Source organism: Trachurus trachurus (genome assembly GCF_905171665.1).
Source record: "Trachurus trachurus genome assembly, chromosome: 12".
NCBI lineage: Eukaryota > Metazoa > Chordata > Actinopteri > Carangiformes > Carangidae > Trachurus > Trachurus trachurus.
Genome location: NC_139908.1, coordinates 8,041,979 through 8,065,873, shown reverse-complemented (window position 1 = coordinate 8,065,873; position 23,895 = coordinate 8,041,979). Strand labels below are relative to the sequence as shown.

Here is a 23,895-nt window from a genome sequence, read left to right as displayed (position 1 = left end):
CACCACAGGGTCCATTGCTACATAAGAATCCATCATCCATAGTGCCTTTAGTCAATGTACTGTAGGATGTTGCCACAAAATAAAACATAATAGTGTGACATGCAGGATAAAAAGCTAAAAAAAGAAAAAAAAGGGAGTGCATTCACCTCCTGGCAGGCTGCCCCACACAGAGAACATCTAACTCCTCCTTTTTCTCATGACGTCGTGTTCATCACATGATCTCATGTCAATGATCTCCAAGATCGTCGGGTCCTGCCCAACAGTCGTAGACCAATCAGAAGCTGTCACATTTTCTCTCCTCCTCTCTCTCTTTCTCTTTCTCTTTCTCACTTCCTCCGTGCACTCCCCGGCCTCTTGACCTGCCACAGTTGATTGTGGATGGTCAGGGCGTCCACGCTGACCGACACGCTCTTGGCGGGGATGATGTTGAACTGCTTGCGGTCCGAGCTGTACTTGTAGAGCTTGTCGATCATCTTCCGGGTGATGCTGCGCGGCCCGGTGCCCATGAACTTGACGATCTCCTCGGTGTCGGGTGAGTACGAATAAATGGCGCGGAACTGACACCCGCCGTCGCGGAAGAGGATGATCAAGTGGTTTGATTCGCACCTTTCCAGCTCCTGTGAAACACACACGAGACATTTCTGAAATATCGTGATAAATTGCTATGTGAACTATTTCCAAGAAGTTAGTTTTTTTTTTGTTCTATTTTATTGCTTTCATTATTTTTAATTGTCTTTACTTATTCCTTTTATTTATTATCTATTGTAAAGCACTTTGGTTCACAGAAAGGGTTGTTGTAAAGGGCTGTATAAATAAGTACATTTACATTTCCCTCACTGCATTTCTAAAGCTGTTGCAGTCACAAGATTGGAACAGACAACCCAAAAGCAACTTAACAGAGGCATAAAAATATAACTGTGAGAGTAATGAATAAAAAATACAATAGTTATATACTGTACTGTGGGAAAAACTTCACTGACCTCCAGAACAACATTTTTCTGAGTCTCGTTGACTTTTCCAGCTAGGCAGCAGTGAGCGATGGCGTTGATGATGATTGGCTTGTTGGACTTGGAACTCGGCTCCTTGAAGAGTTTAGGACCTTTTACAAGACAGAAGTAGATAAATATATTAGTTTAGTTTAGTTTATTGGTTTAAATACACAGAGAGAGACAATGCGCATTAATAAACATTTCTGTAAACATGCCAGTTTAGCCAAGTTGGCTAATTTTCAACCGTAGTCTCTGGGGCAGGTGACTTGAGCACTACAATAATTAAAATGCATTAAAAAATAAACAAAACAAAACAGTACTAGGCCTACTTATAAAATACATAGTATACAATACATTGCAATACAATATATTACAGTGCATACAATAAAATACATACATTACAGTTTCGGAGCAGATGGTCACATACTTGACCGTCTCTCAACCATAGTTTTAAATTTCTTTTAAAGACGTTATTACTCAACATGTCCTTTCATAAAACCACTAACTGTTCCTTTTACATTTCAGTTTTTCTCTGGCTGGCTTCACATTTACAGAGCGGATATAATGAGTCCATAACAGTATCGACCTTTTCATCCACCTCCGGCCAAAAGAGCAAATAAGCACATTTCTCAAAAGAGTCTCTTTAATGAAACAAGACAAGCTCAAATATATTCTTTATCCTGAACATTGGCTTGAAAATGTTCTGCACAAATGGATTCTGTGTAATTGTAACAATAAATCAATAGGAATAAATCTACATTTGTTCTCACCGTTGTACTCTGTCGAAGTGATGGAGGAAGCGATGGAGCCGTTCTCCCAGTCCCTCTCCATGTTCCTGCTGGATGCTCTGCTCAGCATAGGGAACGACTCCATGGAGCACACAGATCCAGCCCTGAAACACAGACTTGTGGGTCAATCATAATGTGTATATATGTGGACAAACTTAAATCTGCATCACCTCTGGACGACACAACACGCAAATTCTCACCTTTGTGACTCTGCACCTCCAGAGATGACGCTGTCCGCCTCAGTCGCCAAAGACAGAGTTGATCCTCGATGACTGTAGCTCAGATCGGCTGAAAATGACACAAACAGGAGGATTTAGTACCTGTTACTTTATCAAATGAAACAATTTGCCAAATAACAACCCTGTTTCATTCCCATAAGAAAAGCAGCAGCACAAATCAATACTATGATGTCACTGTAAGCAACATTTATAAAACCCTGTGATTCAAACAAGAGAGAAATCTACACAAGAAGCAAAATAAGAAAATGAAAAATTATAATTAGTTAGAATCAGCTACTCTAAATACTGTAGCTGACTCCACTGTTTCTTATCAGATGTGTATGTCTGGTGTCTCATCATGCAGAGCAGGTTAGAAGCTTCACCTCCCCTGCAGCCTGCTGCTGAGCCCTGGGCTTTGATCAACATGGACACCTTCAGAGAATTACCTGCACAACACACATGTATACACTCAGAGCACGACAACAAATGTACACAAGTGAACATAACGGACACATATACACACACAACAGGCTATCAGATTAAACAACAACACACAAACAAGACAGTATGACATCCAGATGACATGGTGCACACTGGGAATATACAGTATGATGTGCTGTGATGTAAATGTCAGAGCCGTTCTTACGTGTGGTGGATCCTTTAGAGAGGCTGTTGGACTCTTCTCTGTGCAGAGATTTCGGCCTGTTCCTGCGGGATTTCGTCCTGGGACGAGGTTTGACCAGACCCTGCTCCTCCATCAGCGCCTGCTGCTTCCTCCGCAGGTACTCCTGCTTAATCAGCTCCCGCCGCGCCTTCTCCTCCTCCTTACGAACACGATCCTCCTCTGCCTTACGCCTTGTGGAAAAGGAAGGTGGAGAATCAACACAGGCAGGATTTCACTCAGTGACAAAAACATACCTTCAGTTCAATTCCCAGATTCATAATTTCAACACTAGGTCAGCAAATAATCTTCATCCCACTTTTTTCAAGTCTACTTTCTCTCAGTTCTCAATTAGAGTTAGAGGTCCGCACTTTTGGACTTCATTACCAATCCACCTTAGAAACTGCACAAGCATAAATTCATTTAAGAAACAAATAATTCACTTTCTATTGGACCAATTGAGCAACGCATAATCCACATATTTTTTCACAATATTGATTTTCTCTCTCTCTTTCTTTTCTAATTGTTTTATGTTGTTCTTCACATTATTGTAAATTAAATTTATGTTGAATGTTTATCTTGAATCACCACACAATATTGATTTTCTTTTTCTTTTTCTCTCTCTTTCTCTTTTCTAATTGTTTTATGTTGTTTTTCATGAATTAAATTTATGTTGAATGTTTATCTTTAGGAGGACCACTTTTTTTGGTTTCTCCTATCTACAGTATACTTTGTATGTTTTTTTTGTTGTTGTTCCACTTTTTAATATGCTGTTTTATATATATTTTATGTACTAATAAAATACAATACAATACCTTTGTATGTAAAAAAAAAAAAAAGGTACCTGAACTCATCACGTTTGAGCTCGCTCTCTGCTTCTTGTTGCAGTTTGCGTAGTCTCGTCTCTTCAGCTTTGCGCTGCTGTTTGAGGAGGAAGGCGGCGCGACGCTTTGCCATTTCATCCTCCGCCTTCTCATCATCCTGGAAGATAAAAAAGGGTGATAATTATTCACTTAGTAACAGCTCTTCTCAGTCACCGGCCTTTTGATATGCCACATCACAAAACTGCCATGTAGAAAATGAATTTTACCTTGAAGAAGAAGCCTAATACATTCTTCTGATCGCTGTCTGCTGTGCAGTCTGCAACATCTGTACTTCTATCTTCCAGTGGATCCTTAAGCTCCGACAAGTCGACCTCAATCAGTTGGCCTTTGGCCCTGGAGCTCTCATCTCCACCCAAAGCCTCTTTTCCTGAGTTGTCAGCTTTGTGCTCTTCTGGTGATGCAGTCGTGTTGGCGATGACCAGTGGGTCCTGTGACTGTGGTTTTTCTACGGCTCCGTCGTGGACTCTGAATGTGGTGTTTCTCTGAACACATCTCTCTAGCTTAGAGATCTCCGCAGCAGCTGTCCCCGTTTCCTGGTCTCCGCTGATACTTTCTCTCAGAGACTCCGGCGGGGACTGAGCGTTCGACTTGGTAGAGGCCATCTTGCTGTTTTCTTTCTTCGGCGTTCTGTCCGAGGTCTTGCTGCGTTGGCTGGAGCTGAGCTTGGGAGGGCGGCGGGAAGGGAAAGAATTGCTGCCGCCGATATCTACAAAGTGGACAGCGAATGATCTGGAGTCTGCTGAGGTAGAGGATGCTGTTTGTGTCGTGTTGGGGGTGGGAATGGGAGTGGGAGTGGGAGTGGGAGTCGGGGTAGGGGTCAGGGTCGGGGTGGTGGTCGGGGTCGGGGTTGTGCTTGGGCCCGATTCTGCTCGTTCTGGAGGAGAAACCACGTTCTGCTTCATCAGGAAGTCTTGCTGTAAGGAGAGCTGCATCATCTGCTGCTGGATGGAGCTGATAGCTTCGTTGAGTAGATCTATGGAGCGGGAACACTCGTTCAAGCCGGGCTCGGAGCCGCTGTCTTGAGCCAGTCTGCTCAACCTGTTGTCCCTGTTCATCTGTCCTCCCTCCGGTTGATCCGCCTTCGCCTGGACCTTCAGAGCCTCGAGACAGGAGTCGTCTTTGCAGGACTGGATCTTCGCTTTATTCCTCTCGGCTAGTTCGGACGATTCCTGGGAGTGTTTCAGCGGGAGGGGAAGCGTGTCGCTCTTCCCTCCACCCTTCTTGACGATGTTCAGGAACGCAGCTTTCCCTAGTTTTAGTCTCTGCCGGGCCGAGAGCGTCTCCATCTTCTTCTTCTGATACTCTATTGCACGTCTTTGCTCTTCCAGCTGCATGTGAAGCTGCAGCAGCTCTGAAGGCACTACGGGGGAACTCCCCATTATGTTACTGCCCAACACAGAGCCGGGCTCCTTGCCGAGCCAATTGCAGTCGCTCCTCAGTGCCCAGGGGGGGCAGGGGTTGATCTCGGAGCCATCTGGCGTGGTCTTTTGGGAGCTACTGGTACTCGAAAATCCATCGCGGAGGCCAAGTTTAAGGAGCTTTCTCTCGGCAAAGCTGGTCATCTTGACGCTGGCGCTGCCTGAAGCGCTGCAGCTGCTCGCCCAGGATACGGTGCTGAGGCAGGGGCTCGAGCGTCCGCTGCCGTCTTCCTTGTCGTCCCGCTCGCTCACCTTCGAGTCCTCTCTCAGCTTTGCCGACTCGCCCTCTCCGAATTCGCATATCTCCCCCTCCTCTAAGAATAATTTTCCCTTTCCTCTCCTGATCGCTTCTCTAGTCAGCTCCATCTGATCTTCCTCCTCCTCATCGTCCTCCAGGTCCGCGATGTCTGAGTCGGAGTCATGCCCGAGCTCCAGTGTGGAGGAGTAGGGACTCTGGTGCTCCGGCTCTCCTGACATATGAAGGAAAAAGCCTTCGGACTTCTTCCCAGATGGAGAGGTGTCTACCGACCCCTCTGTGAGCGGCCTGAGAGAGCTAGGCACTGATTCTGCAACGTGTATGGGTGTAAAGGTGTTTCTATTTGACTCAGCTGTAGGCGTTTTCCTCCCTTCCCTCTGTGAGGAGCTAGGGACGTTAGCGGCTGCTTTCCTGGCCGGTCTACAGCGACTCTCCCCGCTCTCCTCCTGCTTGTTCAGACTGATGCTCTTCTCTTTGGCTGGTTTAGGAATAGTAGGCATCAAAGGCTCCAGATAGTAGCTCTCTGCCTGGCGGTCCGCGGTAAAGGGACCCGCGTCGAGGCGAGGAGAGCGTCGGGCGTTAGAAACCCTCGAGGCGCAGGCTGCACTCTGCGTTTCCAGCTCATCCTGCTCCATGTCGCTCCCACGTCCCTGTCTGGAATATGCATAAGGATGGATAACAGCAACCAGCTCCTCCTCTTCTATTTCCTCCTCTTCGTCTTCGATGCGCATGTGACTCAGCAGGCTTTGACCGCTGAGCCTGTGCTGTGGCAGATGGGGGGGGCCCGACCCCAGCATGTGCTTGGGGGTCATGCTCATGATGTTGGAAGCGAGGCTGTCCTTGCTGATGGAGCGAGCGAGGCTGATACTGTCGGCGTCGTCCTCCATGGGAAAATGTAGGGCATAGGGCACGGACAAAGGCCTGGACAAAGAGGGAAGATTGCAATTTAGAGTAATGCAACAACACAAATTTTTCCATTATATCTGTACCTGCTGCTGCATTAAACTGAGTGCATGTAATCAGCACAGAATTAGTGGCTGAACTGCTCACCTTTGCCTCCGCTCTGGCCAGGCCAGTATCGGGCCCTGGTGCTGTCCATCTGCACGTGTCAGGGAGTTGGATCTATTTCTCAGCTCTGTACAGAGAAAATATGATTCACATCAGAAAAATGTCTTCACAATTACAGGGTTCCTACACATTTGAAATTTCCAAATTCCATACAGACCCTAATTTCCAGACTTCTTGGTAAAAAAATTCAAATAATTTGTAATATTTGAGTAAATAGATGTGTATCTGTAAATAAAAAATGCAATTAATCATTTGTTTTCATTATTCTGAATGCGTATGCCATTATGTAACCAAATAATTTCCAGGTGAATGTAGCGAGGTACAATAGCACATACAAAATAATTAACCCAAATAACTTCAGATAAGACCAAACCCAGATAAGTATTAAGATAAATATATTTCCATACAATAGTTTCCGTTTTCCATACATTGTACACATGTATAAAATCAAATTTCATACTTTTCCATACTTTCCAAACTTGCGTAGGAACCCTGCAGTTAACATATAATAGGAAATAAAACTGACTGAAATATTAGATAATCATTCTGGTTAAATGCTCTGTCAAACAAGGAAGGATGCAATAACACATCTTACATTACATTTGAATTTTCTGCTCTCTATCTTCCCTCTTCATTCTCTTTGTTTAAATATTGTTGTTTTGTTACTTTAGGGATTAAACTCTGCACCAGAGCCTGAGTAATCGTTCATATTACCTGTCGTGCTCTCCTCCAACGCTTTCTGTTGCCTCTGCCTCAGGGGCAGCAAAGAGTGAGATGGGCTCAGCGAGCTTTGTTTAGTGCTGCAGGAGAAAGACAGAGAGAGAGGTCTGAGTTTGAGAGTTAAATCTAGTTAAACACACATTACTCTAATGTCAAAAACAACACCAGTACATTGATCATTGGTCTTATAGGAACAGAGATTCTGTAAAACACCTGAGGTCGGGGCTCGGGGGCGTGGTCAAGACATCAGCAGAGTTTGATGATGTCATGAAACTGCGTTTTGTGACGTTGGAAATGGGCACATGGGATCGAGAACCTTTAGGCTGCAGCAGCAATCGCACTGTAAAAAAAAAATAGTTGAAAGGACATGAAACCATTATAAGAGACTCCATGTTTACAAGAGCTACAAAAAGGAAACAGGAAAGAAAAAAGTGAGTGTGTTGTACCATCTCTGATTTCCTGAAGGTCCCTGGGCTGGACGAAGTCTGGCTTCACACTCTCAAACCACCAGAAAAGCTCAGCAATGAAAACCATTACGTTATTCTGCAAGACAGAGAGGTCAAGATGAAACATAAGTCTGATTCTGTCGTTGTCATTGTGGGCTTTTTTTTTTTTTTTGGCTGTGATTTTAGACTCACCTTCAATACTGGTGGAGAATACAGCATGTCCTCAGGCTTCAGGTAGAAGCATTTGTTCAGATATTCGTCAGAAAACTCCCTCAGTAGCTGGATGTTGTACACACTGTCTGCTATGGAAGGAACCTCCTTCAGGCAGATATCTGCACACAACAGGATGATTAGGTTAACACTGTAAGAGAGCAGTGGTTGGTAAAGAACCTTTTAAATTTTTTGGTCCTTAAAGGGATAGTTCAACATTTTGGCAAATTGACCCATCGCCATAATCCCTATAGTCTTAGGTGTAGGTTCATTACCTTTATTTGTCGGTGCAAGCTATTTTTAGAACGGGCAGCAGAGCCACCAGCTGCTCAGAGCTACGCTACGGAGGCTGATGGGATTTCTTGGTTTTCCTCATCAAACTCATCAAATACACAATCCAACAACTCCACAACGCTCTTGTGGACAAGTTGTGACCTGCACATTCACCACGCTATGAGATAATAATAGAACGTTACAAGACAGTGTTGTTTTAGAGGTAAATGCAGAGACTGCTTGCGGAAAAACTGCCCCCGACAGGAACGCACATGATGAGGGCAACCAAGAAATCCCATTAGCCTCCGTAGCGTAGCTCTGAGCAGCTCATGGCTCTGCTCCGCCGTTCTAAAAATAGCTTGCACCAACAATTAAAGGTAACGAACGCACTGCTATGACTATAGGGATTATGGCAATGGGCCAATTTGCTAAAATGCTGAACTATCCCTTTAAAGGAGTAAGGTCCTCCTGCTAAGATAAGCCAACAGTCTTTTGGCTTGAGCTTCATATTTAGTGTCCAGACAGGAGTGTAACCATGAGAGTGGTATCAGTCTTCTCATGGCGCTAAAGCGATCTCTCCTCAGTGGATTTAGTGGTTCGGTGTCACCGTACCTTCCAGTCTCACGAGTTCTGGGCAGTAGAAGTGGATCACAGCCAGCAGCGCCGTGCCGTCACACACGTCCTTCAACAAGTCGTCCAACAGGGGGAAGTGCTGAAGTGTCCGACCCGACAGGTGATCTCTACGGTAACGAACCTACACAGAAAGAGAGACGAGCCACGTTTTTGCATTAAGTATACAGATGTATGCGATAAAAACACCAGGTCACACGCTCACTTATCACACACAAATAACTTTCCCTATATTTATTTTTTCCGATACGTATTTATTTATATGCATCAGATAAGGTCTAATGTGGTAATATTGTCATAAATGCTAAGAGTTGGCTGTGAGATGTGACAGACTACATGTTGGCAGCTGAAGTGGTGTGAAAAAGAAAGAAAAGGTCGATACTGTTTCACCCAGCAGCACTAACACTACACATCTTTTCCTTCAACATGTTTACAATTGTGTGACTAATATTCATAGATCTTTAGTTCTTTTGTCAGGGTGCTGTCAGGTGTGGCGGATGTGTTGATGGTAACTGCGTACTCTGAACCCAAACTAAACTAAAACTAGAGGTGAGTTTCGTGCGTGTGTGTCATGTACATGTAGGGGAAGAGTAAAGGTCTGACTGACAAAAAAAGAAAAGGGTCAAAGGTGGGTACATTACCACACGAGAGAACTCCACAGGCTCCAATAAGCAATGGGCCAGAGCATGCAATATATCGGGCTGATGAGGAAGGAGAGAAATGATTGGGAGGAAGTTAATGAAATGATGTAAGGTATGAGTGGGCCATTTAAACACTGGGCTCTGAACATGTTAAAGGGGTAGTTCAGCATTTTGGCAAATTGGCCCATTGCCATAATCCCTATAGTCATAGCAGTAGGTTCGTTACCTTTATTTGTCGGTGCAAGATATTTTTAGAACTGCGGAGCAGAGCCGCGAGCTGCTCAGAGCTACGCTACGGGATTTCTTGGTTTACCTCATCAAACTCATCAAATACACAATCCAACAGCTTCAAAACGCTCTCATGGACAAGTTGTGACCTGCACATTAACCACGCTATGAGATAATAACAGAACGTTACGAGACAGAGTTGTTTTCGAGTCAAATGCAGAGACTGCTTGATGAAAAACTGCCCCTGAAGGGAACACGCATCAGCGGTTTTGCATGAATTTACCTCGAAAACAACTCTGTCTTGTAATGTTTCTGTTATTATCTCATAGCGTGGTGAATGTGCAGGTCACAACTTGTCCACCAGAATGTTTTGGAGTTGTTGGATTGTGTATTTGATGAGTTTGATGAGGGAAACCAAGAAATCCCATGAGCCTCCGTAGCGTAGCTCTGATCAGCTCGCGGCTCTGCTCCGCCGTTCTAAAAATAGCTTGCACCAACAATTAAAGGTAACGAACCTACTGCTATGACTATAGGGATTATGGCAATGGGCCAATTTGCCAAAATGTTGAACTATCCCTTTAAATTAAAGTGAGTTAGAAATGCCCGGTGGCTCATCTAAGCTTAGCTGGATGACAAGAAAGGAGAAAGTGAAGAGAGGTGCAGTGGGTGGTGGAAAAGCGAAGGAATTACTAAAGGGTTTCATGGAGAGTAAAAGAAAATGTGCAGAGAAAAATGTGTAATGACATGGAAGGAAGCAGTTTCCTCATTTGCCACCAAGGGGCACTGCGTCATCTTTATTCATTGTACACATCACTGTGTTCTCTGTAAAATTTGGTTTAATTTCATATCTGGCTTTTTGCTGTCTGTATAATTTGCCATCATTTTGGGTTAGGCTCCTCATTTTTGCTATAATCTCATCAGCCTGACACACAGCCACGCAAACACACACACATACACACACACAAACAGATACGGATACAATCACACGGGAGATTTCTAGAGGTTGGACTTACAGGTACAAGCTTCCAGTACCATTTGGAGGGGGACTAATATCCAAGAGGCGGGATGGGGACAGGATTTGTGGGGGAGACACAAACAGGAAGAGCAGCAGACAAGTCATGGGTCAGATACACTGACGAGAAATCAGATTATCCCATGTCACCATGGAGACAGATCTGATCTTAAAGACAACTGGAGAGGGGTTAGGCAGAAAGAGTCAAGAATGTTTAGTTTTTACAGAGAACAGGCAAATGAGGAAAAGACTAGAGAGAGGTGTTTATGTGATTTCACTTTTGTGTTGTCACATTATTTCAGACCAATTTAGCTCCATTTCTTCTAACAGATGCTGCTGATTTTACACTTGTCTTTGAACAATATGGCTTTTCTGACTGGTTGACAGGAACAAAGCTAAGTTGGCATAGTGCAGTGAGGGATTTAAGCACACAGAGAGGTGTGATACTCATATTTTTAGATACAGCGTGACTTACATTTTTCATAATTATAACCAATCATAACACAGAATGTGCGAAATCCTTATAACTCTAGTAAATTTATCACCTTTTCTTCTGAGCTGCTAATTACCAATGTGTCTTATTTGCAATGACGTCATATGAATTTACAATTGGGGGACCCTCAGTGTCTGGTAGGGTGCCCACTGTGTTTGAATCTCTTCATCAGAGGTCAGTGTGAGGTGCTCATCAGATTATAATGCAAGCAAAATCTGATGACAACAACCTACACACCTGACAGCTGATGTGCCCAGTAGTGAGAAGCTACAAGATGCTTGTGTATAAAAACACAGCCAGAGAGAGGGACAATAGACAAAGACAACAACATTATTAAAGAAAGACACTATTCAACAAAGTGAAAGCTTTTTTTTCTGAAAGACAGAAAGAGAAACAGACAAAGTGGCCGACAAAGAGCGTGAGAGACAAGGGAATTAAACCTGACAGAGACAGACAGTGTTTTACCTTCTGGTGACTCGACGGCTCCAGCAGATGTTGTTTCATTTTCAGTTCTTTTTCTGTGATCTCCCTCATCTTTATGTTCACCTGAAACGACAGATATAGGCTACTGTCGGAGAAAGACTAAAACACATCCAGCCATTAAAGGGATAGTTCGACATTTTGGCAAATTGGCCCATTGCCATAATCGCTATAGTCATAGCAGTAGGTTCGTTACCTTTATTTGTCGGTGTAAGCGCAGCCGCAAGCTGCTCAGAGCTACGCTACGGAGGCTAATGGGATTTCTTGGTTTCGCTCATCAAACTCATCAAATACACAATTCAACAACTCCAAAACGCTCTGGTGGACAAGTTGTGACCTGCACATTCACCACGCTATGAGATAATAACAGAACGTTACCAGACAGAGTTGTTTTTGAAGTAAATACAGAGACTGCTTGCTGAAAAACTGTCCCTGAAGGCAACGCGCATCAGCGGTTTTGCATGAATTTACCTCTAAAACAACTCTGTCTCGTAAAGTTCTGTTATTATCTCGTAGCGTGGTGAATGTGCAGGTCACAACTTGTCCACCAGAGCGTTTTGGAGTTGTTGGATTGTGTATTTGATGAGTTTGTTGAGCCGAAACCAAGAAATCCAATTAGCCTCCGTAGCGTAGCTCTGAGCAGCTCACGGCTCTGCTCCGCCGTTCTAAAAATAGCTTGCACTAACAATTAAAAATGTTGTTCAAAAATGTTGAACTATCCCTTTAACACCACGTGTTTGGTTCTTTACCTTGTTGATCCAAAAGACCATCGCGTCCTCCAGGTCAAAAGGCAGCTCCTTGGAGGCACTGAAGTTCGAGAAGCGCTTGACACTGGACAGAACCTTCTCCGTGCTGATCATCTCCACGATGTAGGCCATCATCAGCGCGTCGATGAGGTGGATGTGGGAGCTCTGGAGGAACACAGGTTTGTAGCGGTTGGACATAAACATCATGATAAATAACACATCCATTGAGAAATATCTCTAATGTGTAATCTGTTGTAGAACCACAGGTATGTTTATAATATACAGTAGATCATACTGCAATAAAATATACAGGTGCATCTCAATAAATTAGAATAGGATAGCATGTAAAACTCCACTTCCAGTAGTTCAAGTCAAATAGCCCCAACCAAGAATTAAGTGCATATAGATGGACATACTTTTCAGAAGGTCAATATTTCCATATTAAAAATGCTTTTTTAAATTGGTCTTTTGTAATATTCAAATTGTTTGAGATACTGAGTTTTAGGTCTTCATTAAATGTAAGCCATAATCATTGCAATTAAAAGAAGTTAAATAAATAAAGACATTAAATGTTTCATTCTGTTTGTAATTGATCTATATAATGTATGAGTTTCACTTTTTGAATTGAATTACTGACATAAATACACTTTTCTATGATAGTCTAATTCATTGAGATGCACCTATAGTACATACAGTGAGTTGAACAGGCAGAACTTTTAGGCTAAAACTTGCAGCTATCTAATGGACAAATCATCCCAGTTTACACATGAGACAGTTGCTGTGACATTATTCTATGACATATTCTTCAATTGCATCAAAAAATACACTAAAATCTGACACCTTTATTCCGTTGCATTCATATATGGACACTTTTATATATCTCTGATGAATGCAGCATAAACTACTGCCAGCTTGTTTCCTCTTACATGTCCACACCTGTGGGACAGATGGCTAATAACTCCTGAGAGTGGGTTCAAATGCTGATCCTTTGGTGCATTTTTGCTTCATGAATATTTTAGCTGCATACACTAAAACCCACAAAAAACTGTCACATCCACTGGTGCATTATTTATTCCCATACTCTGGGCTCACATTTGGCTCTGGAAAGCAAAGTCACATAAGCTTGTGTAGACAGATGGTAAGCGTGGGCTGCCAGTTCACTAGGTTATACTACTGCAGAGAACGCTCCCTAATTTGACTTGATAATTATTAAAGCAGGAATAATTGATTGTTTTCGCCACTTGGAGGCAGCAGAATAACTGATAGAGTACCACCTTATAAACAATAACAATAAGTCCAATATCTGCTCCTCTTTTAGCTCTTTTTCACATGTAATCTTTCATATTTATTCATATTCATATTTATATTTTTTCATATTTAAGTGACAGAATCACAGCTGCATGATGAAGATTCATGGGGCTCCTCCTTGGGACAAATTTGTCTCACTTTACATGCTGTCATATGATCCATTGTTGATATGAAAATATTGATTACTGCTGATTTAGCTACAACATAAACACTGTGTTTATTCCTCTCATGTTTGACCCCCTAAGAAGCTCTTGTGAAACATTTGAACAGCAACACTACAGCCTAGAAATGAAAGAAAAGAAAAATAAAACCTGCCTTATTTCAGACACTTGATTGTTTTGTTTTTTTAGAAGTGTGAACAGAAGCTTAGTAATTACAGCTATTGACAAGACAAGAGTAGACAAAACTTTAGGTTTAATGTGTACCTACACTGCCAGGAGACACTTAACCAAATTGTTTTATCATTAATTACCATTGATGTTGACTGTTCGAAATGTTACACAGGGCTGACAACATAAGAAGTAGAAGGTGGTAGCTTTGAGACAAGATAAATCTGGGTGGGGGAATTTGAAAGTGCAGCACTTGCTCCTCCCTTATTGGCACCACTGAGGTGACTTTAAGACCTTTTATGATCCTGCAGAGTAGATCAGACAGTGTTTGTCCTACGAAGCAGATTCCAGGTATTAATGTGCATCACTGTGTAGAGAGTGAATCCCAAAGGTTAGAAAAGGAAATGCAAGTGCAAAACGACGGTACCTAACAGTCTTGCTGTTTTGCTGTTTGTAAACAGGGCAGGGCAGGGCAGGGCAGGGCATTTGCTACTCAGTTCGTCTCTTAAAAAATGTATCTTAGTACTTCTTAAACACTCAATTAATGGAATTATATTAAAATCTTATGGAATATGAATTGTGGAATTTTAAAATGTTTTATGTATATTTGTATCTTGTAAGACTTAGCTTTTCTTTCCATTGATTATATAGGATAGGGTACACCTTTCTCAGGTGTGTTGCACTTGACCTGGTCTTTTTAGATGTGGAAACTGTTGTTTTTGTATTGTCTATGTGTTGTCTACTGTCTATTTGTGTATCACTCTTGTATAGTAGTTTGTGGACTGCATTTCCTGTGTATTTGTTATATGTTACATGTTGGGACTGCAGATGGAAATGAGCTGTGAGCTAAATCTGGTGCAACCATATCTTCATTTTCTGTAAATGATTAATGTCATTGCACAATGTCCCCTAAACACTGCAAAAACTCCAAATCTTTCCAAGAATATTTGTCTTATTTCTTGTCAAAATGTCTCATTTCTGGACAAAACTAATCTCTTTCCACTTAAAACAAGACTCATCACCTAAATATTAACTTGTTTTTAGATCATTTTCACTTTTTTCAAACACATTTTCACTTGAAATAAGTAGAAAAATCTGCCAGTGAAAGGAAGTTTTTGTGCTTGTAATAAGAAAGAAAAACTTGCCCTGCTATCAGATGATTTCAAGTGAAAGAAATATGCTTGAAAGAAGTAAAAAGTATCTGAAAACAAGCTGCTTTTTAATGTGATGAGTCTTATTTTAAGTAGAATGAGATTTGTTTTGACTAGAAATTACATTTTGACTAGAAATGAGACAAGACAAATATTCTTGGTAAGATTTTGAGTTTTTGCAGTGAATAAACTAATAATAATAATAATAACAATATCATGACTGGACAAAAGGTGAAGATACATTACACACCATCTTTATTGGGGCTGAGCTGAGGTCCATGTCGGAGACAGGCGTGTTGTCGCTCTCTAGGACATAGATGCCTTTCCTGGACAGGGCCTGGATGACAGACTGGTGGTTCTGGAGCGAGGCCGCCTGCTCAGCGTGCAGGATGAAGCCACACACCCGGCAGTAGAGCTCTCCAGACAGCAGCAGGCGGATGATGGGGGGCTTGATGTGTTCCTGCTCATACTGGTCGGTGTAGAAGGGGTCTCGCAGGTCTACAGGGATGCTGTCTGTAAAGAGGGACGATGAAAACACATTGATGAGACACAGTGAAGGTTAGTTTAACCTACTCCAGCTGTTTTAAGCCACAAATCACACCATGCATCCACAATCCAAAACTATTCCTGCACAGACATGTGTCCACGAATGTGTCGCCAATGTTATGTAACAGAAAAGCTCAGTGAGGACACAGACTTTCATGGTATTAAGACTGTCTCAGAGGAAACCAGCGCAAACAGAGAGCAGTGAGACCAAGCCAACGGTTAAACAGCGTGCCAGGTAGCGGCCCTGAAGGCTGATAGGTGGACCGGAGACTTAAAGCCAATGAGCTAACGGGACTTAGTGGTGATACTTAAGCTGGTGGTGCTGTCGCAGCCAGCCTGGTGTTGCCCTGCTCATGGACGCAGACATGGGGCGGCTATTTTTATATGAGTTGGACATGTTAATCCAGAGTTAAGGCCCGAGGCACTCACGAAATTTAGCTTCCAGTGTTTTCTGGGGTGACTTGGACAGGAGGAGACGGAGAGAGTGTTGGATGGTGGAGTTAGGAGCTGGTATGGTTATTTTATGATGACAAAAAAGAAAAAGAATATGGATTCAGGATTGCTTCTTAATAAATATCATCTAAATTAATTGTTTGATGAAAAACACCTCTCTTTAGGAAGAACTTGTCTTTCTTTTGTCCACCACCTTGGTCAGTTATGGTGACATTTTATTTTCCAAACAAGGTGTACTGCTACAGGAAAGATACCGTGTACTTAAACATGCCTTAAAGGAGACATTTGACACTTTGTTTATTCGGTTCATTTCCAGGAATTAGATGAGTAGCTTGTTAGCACTCTCACATCACTCTGTTAAATATTACATTGTACAACGGAGGGAGTTGGCAAATCTGTACAAAACCGAAAGAGAAACAAGAAAACTTGTGGTTTTGTGCCATGAATTACTGGAGCTCCCAGTCCTGGAGATGAGTCAGGCCAACTGTTGGAAGCCATTATGGTATGCATGCAAGTCTCTAAGAGCTCCTTACTCAATTTACAGATATGAGTGATATCGATCTTCACATATTATTCTCAGCAGACAGTGAATAAGCATATTTCCCAAAATTCCCTTGACGTTCCCTTGATTAGATTGTGCTGTGCCACTTTCTGGGGAGCCATAACAACTGTAGTTGTGCACAAACACGGTCGGACAATGCAGTCAGAGATAATGATGGTTATTTTGTAAACATGCACCTTTTGTTCTCTCTATTAAATATGTGGTTTATGGACGTGTTAGCTCCCTGTCTGTCACTGTCAATGAAGTTTCCACATGATGAGATAAAAATGTATTTTAAATGATAACAACACAAACCAAAACTAGGAGAATAATAAAAAAAAATAAGAGGATAAACAATAATACTTCACCACACTCCACACAAACCATTAAATTGGCAGGAGTCAACATAACATCTAACTCATTTTGACACATCACATTAAAGGCAGTGCTGACTGAGATAAACAGATAAAGTAAGACATCTGCAAATGGAAAATACTCATAACCACTCTCTCTCTCTCTCACACACACACACACAAACACAGCAGGTTCAGATTAGGATACGTCACACTGTGAAAACCTCAACCGTGTCTTTCATAACAGACTGCTTGCTCTGCACTGTCTGTGCCACTGTATTCATCTCACTCTAGTCTGCGTTGCTGCCCGGTGCTGCTGCCATATGTATACATAATGAGAGAAAAACACTTCTTATTATGCACTCTCCCTCCTCTTCTGTCTTCATCTGCCTCATTTGTGTTTCCAGAGTAAATCTTGTGAGTCCTCTCTGCCAGCTCTCTGCCTTTCCAAAGACACCTCTATTACCCTGCCACTTCCACCGTCTCAGCTGTCCCAGAATGCCCCCTCATCCTCCCCGGTTGCCGTGGAGACGGTGATGGGGAATGCCAGCATGGCCGGAGGTGGGGGGCTGGGCTGCTGTCCCTTCTCATCACCAAGGCCTGCTCATTGGGTCGTTTTATGCTCCCTGACATCAGGAGGAGGAGGGAGGGGTGTGTGGCAGGAGCTCTTCTATAATCCTCATTGTTAATACTCCTTAGATATTTATTATCCACCTGATCCATGTGTTAAAGCCCACCCTGGTGTGCATGTGGGAAATCAAGAGGAGGGGAGGAAGAGGGGGTGTGCAGGAGAAAGTCTTTGTTCCTATTCTAGGAGACACAAGGTCGGATTGATCAGCAGAGATCTTGCTGACGGTGAGGGCCCCCGCCCCCGGCCTGTCAGAGTCTGGGCTCTGCACGGGAAAGACTCAACTATTCTCTCCAATAAGAGAAGAAAGAGGCTTAATGGAGAATCCTCCCGTCGACGGTATGTTGGGAAAACACAGCCTTTAAGCCGATGCACCCTGAAGAGTCACTTGGAAGTCTGACCTCGGAGAGGGAAAATTAAAAAAGGCTGATGCATGGAACCAATCTGTCAACATTTCAGTCTGATTTGCAGCTCTTCCGTTTATTCTTGTGCAATTTATATCCACTCACTAAACTGAATACAAAGAAATATTTTAAGCCATTTTTTCACACTCAATTGGCGCTGGCACTACTTTGCATTCTGTGACATAATTACAAATGTCAGTCAACACTATTCTGAGGACATCAGCAGTTCTGCAAAATTGTAATTGCACTTCTTGTTTACATCCCACAATAGGCTAATTGCAGATACTGTATATCTGTTGTATACTGTACGTAAGACAAGACTGATGTACAAAATTTCCAAAGACAACATTTTGTTTTTTGTTTTAGCAGCTCTGCTCACTCTCACTATCTGCTCTTGGTCACATGTTCATTGCATGTCTGAACAATATTAATTAAGTGTAACACTAAACAACAATTACAAAAACACAGCAGTTCAGAAAAAGTGTGCAAAACAAGAAACAGTCATGGTGATGCAATTCAATATTATTTTTAACATTAGAAAGTATTTTTGTTTTTATGAATGAAAGTAAACTAATTGAAAGCTATGCAAATATAAACTTTATAATATAAGAAAGAATGAATGCCTCTGGTCATAATATGGTAGAATTACAATAAAGAAAAAAACAACGCTCTTGGAAGAAGGAATAACATTTAGAAAACATTTGTGTGCTTCCCCCAAAGGCCATTAGTAAAACTGTCATGAGTCTAAACAAACAGGCTGTGTTGAACACAGACTCAAGCCTTCAGGTTCAATCCCATTAAACACTTAACCATGTGACTGGCTGTGCTGACTTTCACACCAGCACACACAGACAACACAGCACCCGCAGCGCTGCTGTGTGGCTCGGTCTGTACTCTAATCTCATAAGAATGTTTTGGTTCTTCTGACGGACGCACTGACAATAAATAAGCAGCGACTGCATCACAGATTATCAACAAAACAAAACACAACAAAACGTTTTGCTCCTCAATATGAGATGCTGTTTCAGACTGTGTAAAACTATCATATATTCATAAGTTACAGTTAGCTGTCCTGCTGTATCACAGACTGTTGATCAAATATTTATTTCCTGCCCCAGTCCTGACATCCAAGTCTGCTTTCTAAACCTGAAAACACACAACTGAGATGCATCTCAATGGTACCAGGCCTGACTAGCCAAAAAACAAAATGCATGATACAATTCACTGTCTCTACTTTCAGTTCTATATATTCAGTCATGGGGAATTTTTGTACGGCCTCGTGTTAACTCTTAGAAGATGATTCATTATTTGTTATTTGCAGTGATGTTTATGGGTTTTTACAGTAAATGCCAGAGAAAGACATTTAACACCAGCAGAATCTCTGAGCTGAGCAATCCAAATTGGTATCAGCAGAGAAAGATGGGACCTACAGCTGACATGATGACCAATCTACAGATAATGAGTCAGCAACTAGTTCAATAATACATCTACTGTCTCTGATATTTAATAACCAAAAGTTTCTTTGTCAATGTGTGTATATTGTTTGTGTTATTCATTCATTTCAATAATGTCGTCTTAGACAGTGAGAATGTGAGGTGATGGGCATTTTTTTACTATTTTGTGACAGTTCACTGCAAAAATAAACACCAGGTTAACCAGTAATGATAATACTGTAATCATTTGTTGTGACTTATTAAGTAAATGGCTCAGTGCTTCCCTACTGGCTAGAAATGAGATATTATATTCTAATTGTCTTCATAATCAATTAATCAACAAAACAAGCAGTAAGAGTCTATAGAAATTGTGATGAACGTTGTGCGCTACTTTTTGTGGAGCAATCAAGAAAGTAATTGGCACATTGATTGATACTGAAAATAACAGCCAGTTGCAGCAGCCCCACACAACATTAAGCTCAGCGGGCCGGGCAGAAAGCCTGACTCTCATCAGTGGCACCACCAAAGGAAATCACGGTGAGTGTTACACTGTGAATAAACGGGAGGAGTGTGAAACAGGAAGGACTGAATGGTTGCTCATTTTATCCAGGCTGCAGCAGGAATCAAATAAAGGAGGCAAAGAAAAACATGTGCTGCCGCTGTTCTGTATGAATGTAAAAGTTAAAATAAATGTGAAATCCTTTTACACTAGCAGTGTCCAATCTGGGTTAAAAAAAAGGAGAAGTTTAAAGACAGTATAGTGTCATGTTGAAAGGGCTCCTTAGTGTCCCTGGCACACTGACGTCAGGAGGAGCCAATCAGATTAGGGGAAGCAGGAAGCTTGATAGAGGGAAGGCAGCGTAATGGTTTGGTGTTTATTATGGGCGTCTGATTTGTGCCCTGGTAAAACAGTGTTGGGTAACAGAGCGGTAAAGCTTTAATCAGCAAAACAAAGCCTCTGTTATCTGTATAGCTCCAGATATTAATATGATCAGTCATGACTGATGACATGTAACTATACTGGATGCCGATTTTTCAATATTTCTTTCTCATATCTATGTTACATTCTTCGTTTCTGTTTCCATCTCTTGTTTCTTTCTCCAAGTTGATTCACTGAGTCATCACAGGAGATAGCACTGCAGGGAAGGAAACACTTACACTAGCCTACAGTATAGGCCTGGCTCATAAACCGGATATGAGGGCAATGATTTTTTCCTTCACTGAATGACTGTGTCTCTGTGTCTCCTACCAAACGCCTCATTGTCATACTGATAATAAAATCACAGAGACTATTGCACGAACAGCACAGCTGACCTCCTGCTCACACTCTCAAGAGAGAGCGAGCAGCCAGAGTGACACAAAAACCCACATTCAGGGAGTAATTTCCAGACATTTACTCACAGCCTGTCGATGTAGAGCAATCATTTTTAATGTTTTAGTAGAGCTCATCAGAGCTGGCAAGGCTGGCTAGTGACCTGGGTATAAAAGCCTGATCAAGAGATGTCGTTCTAAGTATTCATCCATGAGCACGAAGGTCTGGGCTGGCTGTTGGTGTGCTGCTGACATGCAGGAACTTTGTTTATTTACACGTTGCTATAAGTGAAAATTGCCAGACAGCAAAACAGATGACAGTCTGAGTTACACTCAAAAACTGTGAGACAATCGATAAATCAGTGTAAACAGGAAGCTTGTCAACACTTAAAGTAGAGGGAGGTGTAGACACAGCTTATACTCACTGTCTTTTTGGATTAAATACTGATATAAACTACATAATGTCAACATTATTTTAAAATGCCTTCATGCAGAGTTGCATTTCATGTATCTGACTGCACTGTCTGTTGTTACATGCTGACAGCAGGGTTTTTCTGCAGTGGTTTTAGTAGAGATGCGTCACGACCACTACAATCTTGTGACATAAAACATTATCTTTTCCCACAGACCAAATGACAAATTGAATCAGTGAGGCTGTTGTGAGGCCAGTCATTTACTAAATAAACTGGCCCTGTGGGAAGATGTGTAAAGATATGGGTGGCTTGAATGGGAAGAGGACTGAGGCTTAGTAATATGACGACAAATAGTGATAATTCTCATTATCAATGCCAATAAGATCATAAATTAACTGGTAACCACATCCCCATCAAAGCCTGTGGTTACATTCAAAACAAAATCCTGTCATATACAACAAAGAACATACCACAAATGGTATTTATGTTTGAAAAGTGACTTAAATTATGGATTGTTGATTGGTTTTCTCTTGACTTCCTAATGATTAACCTACAAGTAGTTTCAACTGCAAGATGACAAACAATGACAGGTTTGTTTTATGTCATACAGTCATGTCTGTTGCCCCGTGTTTAATGCTTGCCCACTGTAACTGAAAGTAAACATACAGCGATGTTCGAGCATATTCTAGTGAGTGCATTTTACTGCATTATGTTCTATAATCTTTTGACATTTAGGTTGATACCAAACTGTGTTCTAGGCCTATTATTATATCAGCAAATAACTCAAGACAAGCTCTGTTGAACTAAACTAATCATTGATCAGAAAAAAATCATCAGGTGCAGCTCGACTTGACATATTAGCTCTGTAAAGGTGTGTTGGGTTTGTTGTTGCATGCCAGAAAAAGATTCATTTCACTCATTAACATGTGCATTAATAATAACATCTGCAGCTTATGCACAATGGACAGTTGCTCTGATGAAACAGGAAAACAACTACAGTAACCAACATGACACAACCACACCATTCACTGTCTCAGTCGTGCCAGGAGAACACAGGAGAAAGCCTTACCTATACCATAGGCCTTGGCAAACAACCAGCGGAGATTTGCGTCTATTTTGGCTCTGGCAGAGTCGTAGAGCTCCAGCGGTACAACCTGAGCCTCCACACCTCCTCCTCTTCCTCCTCCACCTGCATCCTCCTCATCATCATCTGCTGTTGCTGCTGCTGTTGCTGCTGCTGCTCTCCTCCAGGTGCTGTCCCTGCCAGCACTCACCTCCACATCCATCCTAGTGCACGCAGAGACACAGAGACATTATTGCCAGTCCCAGCCGACTGCATTACATCATCGATGCTAAGAACAACAAGTATATAGCCTAATGCTGGGCCTGGCATCACCTGCATGTGATCACTCACTGACTCACCTTGTCCAACCTGCTGGTACTGTAGGTGTGCTGTCAATCATAATGCATAGGCTACTATATGACCATATATAGGCCTATTTACATTTTTTGCATCCAACCTATAATATCAGTGATGTGCATATTGTTACAGCTGCTGAACAGCTGGTGATGTGCTATGCAGAGCACTCCCCTCTATTATAGACACTCATTATCATAAAGATTGAGGATAATTAGCACCTTTGTTATTTTTCCAGCTTGTTCCGGTCGACGCTGGTCATGGTGGCCAATGAATGTGACCTAACATTAACCTATCGCACCGTTGACTTCAGTCTATCATAGGTTATGTGGCTCAAACCAAACGGCACGCACACACCTCAAAAAAACACAACAAAGGCTCACCTCTAAGAGCGCATCGGTTCCTCTCCGCAGCCTCGAGATGAACGCGCTGTTAAAGCACCGACATGCTGCTGCTGCTGCTGGCCTGGTCTGGTCTGCCTTCAGCTGACGGTGAAATAACACAGGACTCCTCCCTGCACAGCGACACAAATCTCCGGCCTCTCAGGATAAAGCTGCGGCTGGCGGCTGATGGTCGTTAATCCAATAATAAAAAATCTGACTGGCAACCATCCGGAAGACCGTTTTCGAGGGAATTATCAACGTCCAAAAGCCGATGGTTTCACACCGAGGCAGCGGCAGGCTGTCATCGCCTCTGAGACACACGGACTGGCAGCTCTAACGGGCAGCCCTGTTGTAGGAGCCTGTCTCTATGGGGACGGGGGGTATCTGTCTTCAATGAGCTCGGGCTGCGATGCACGTGAGGGCCAGCCGAGGGCGCTGTGGGCACGTGCAGAGCACAGCAGAGCAGAGGACTGACTGGCTGAGCTGAGCATGATGCTGCATCATCTGTGCTTAAAGGGATAGCTGCTCCAGCTAAAGTTAGCTAGTTTAAAAATAGAGAATAATCAGAAAGAAGACAACACAAGGAAAGATATCCAGATTTGTAATTCTCAAATGTGGCTCCAAAGACCCTGGATACAGTCCCCATACTGCAACCACCAGACCCCAAGGTAAATTCACCTAAGTAGCCTACATAATGTGAAGACTGTTAATGTTGTAGGTGTAGGATTTTGATCCATGCTTGCTAACAAGTGCTCCCATAAAAAATTACAAAACTTGTATATAGTATGTCACAAGCTTATCATATCCATATGCATTTTAGCATATAACATTTATAAGAAGAAACATGCAGGATAAAATTAGTGCCTTGGAGCATTAGCCCCATGGCACAAATAAACATGGCTGAGATCCATAGTTATCAGAACACCCCTAGACTAATATTAAATATTACCATATTAGTTATCACCTTGACAATTGAATCAATAAACATTCATGTGAAAAACTAAATTACCAGGGCTCCAGACTAACTTTAACCAGTGTTAAAAGAGAAAATCGGCAAATTTACT

The 23,895-nt window shown here is 42.3% G+C and overlaps 1 protein-coding gene across 1 annotated transcript; it reads right to left on the bottom strand.

Moving 5' to 3' along the window:
* Window positions 1-326: 326 nt before the first annotated feature.
* camsap1a (calmodulin regulated spectrin-associated protein 1a) lies at window positions 327-22,317 on the bottom strand (the record flags this gene model as incomplete). The annotated part of the gene is made up of 19 exons (XM_083983453.1): window positions 327-617; window positions 981-1,099; window positions 1,760-1,881; window positions 1,978-2,065; window positions 2,379-2,441; window positions 2,642-2,850; window positions 3,501-3,637; window positions 3,747-6,135; window positions 6,265-6,349; window positions 6,997-7,082; window positions 7,216-7,342; window positions 7,449-7,545; window positions 7,641-7,780; window positions 8,544-8,685; window positions 10,444-10,476; window positions 11,401-11,481; window positions 12,165-12,326; window positions 15,200-15,462; window positions 22,101-22,317. The coding sequence occupies 19 exons, from the start codon at window positions 22,315-22,317 to the stop codon at window positions 327-329; spliced, it is 4,851 nt and encodes a 1,616-aa protein (XP_083839579.1).
* Between the last annotated feature and the right edge of the window lie 1,578 nt (window positions 22,318-23,895).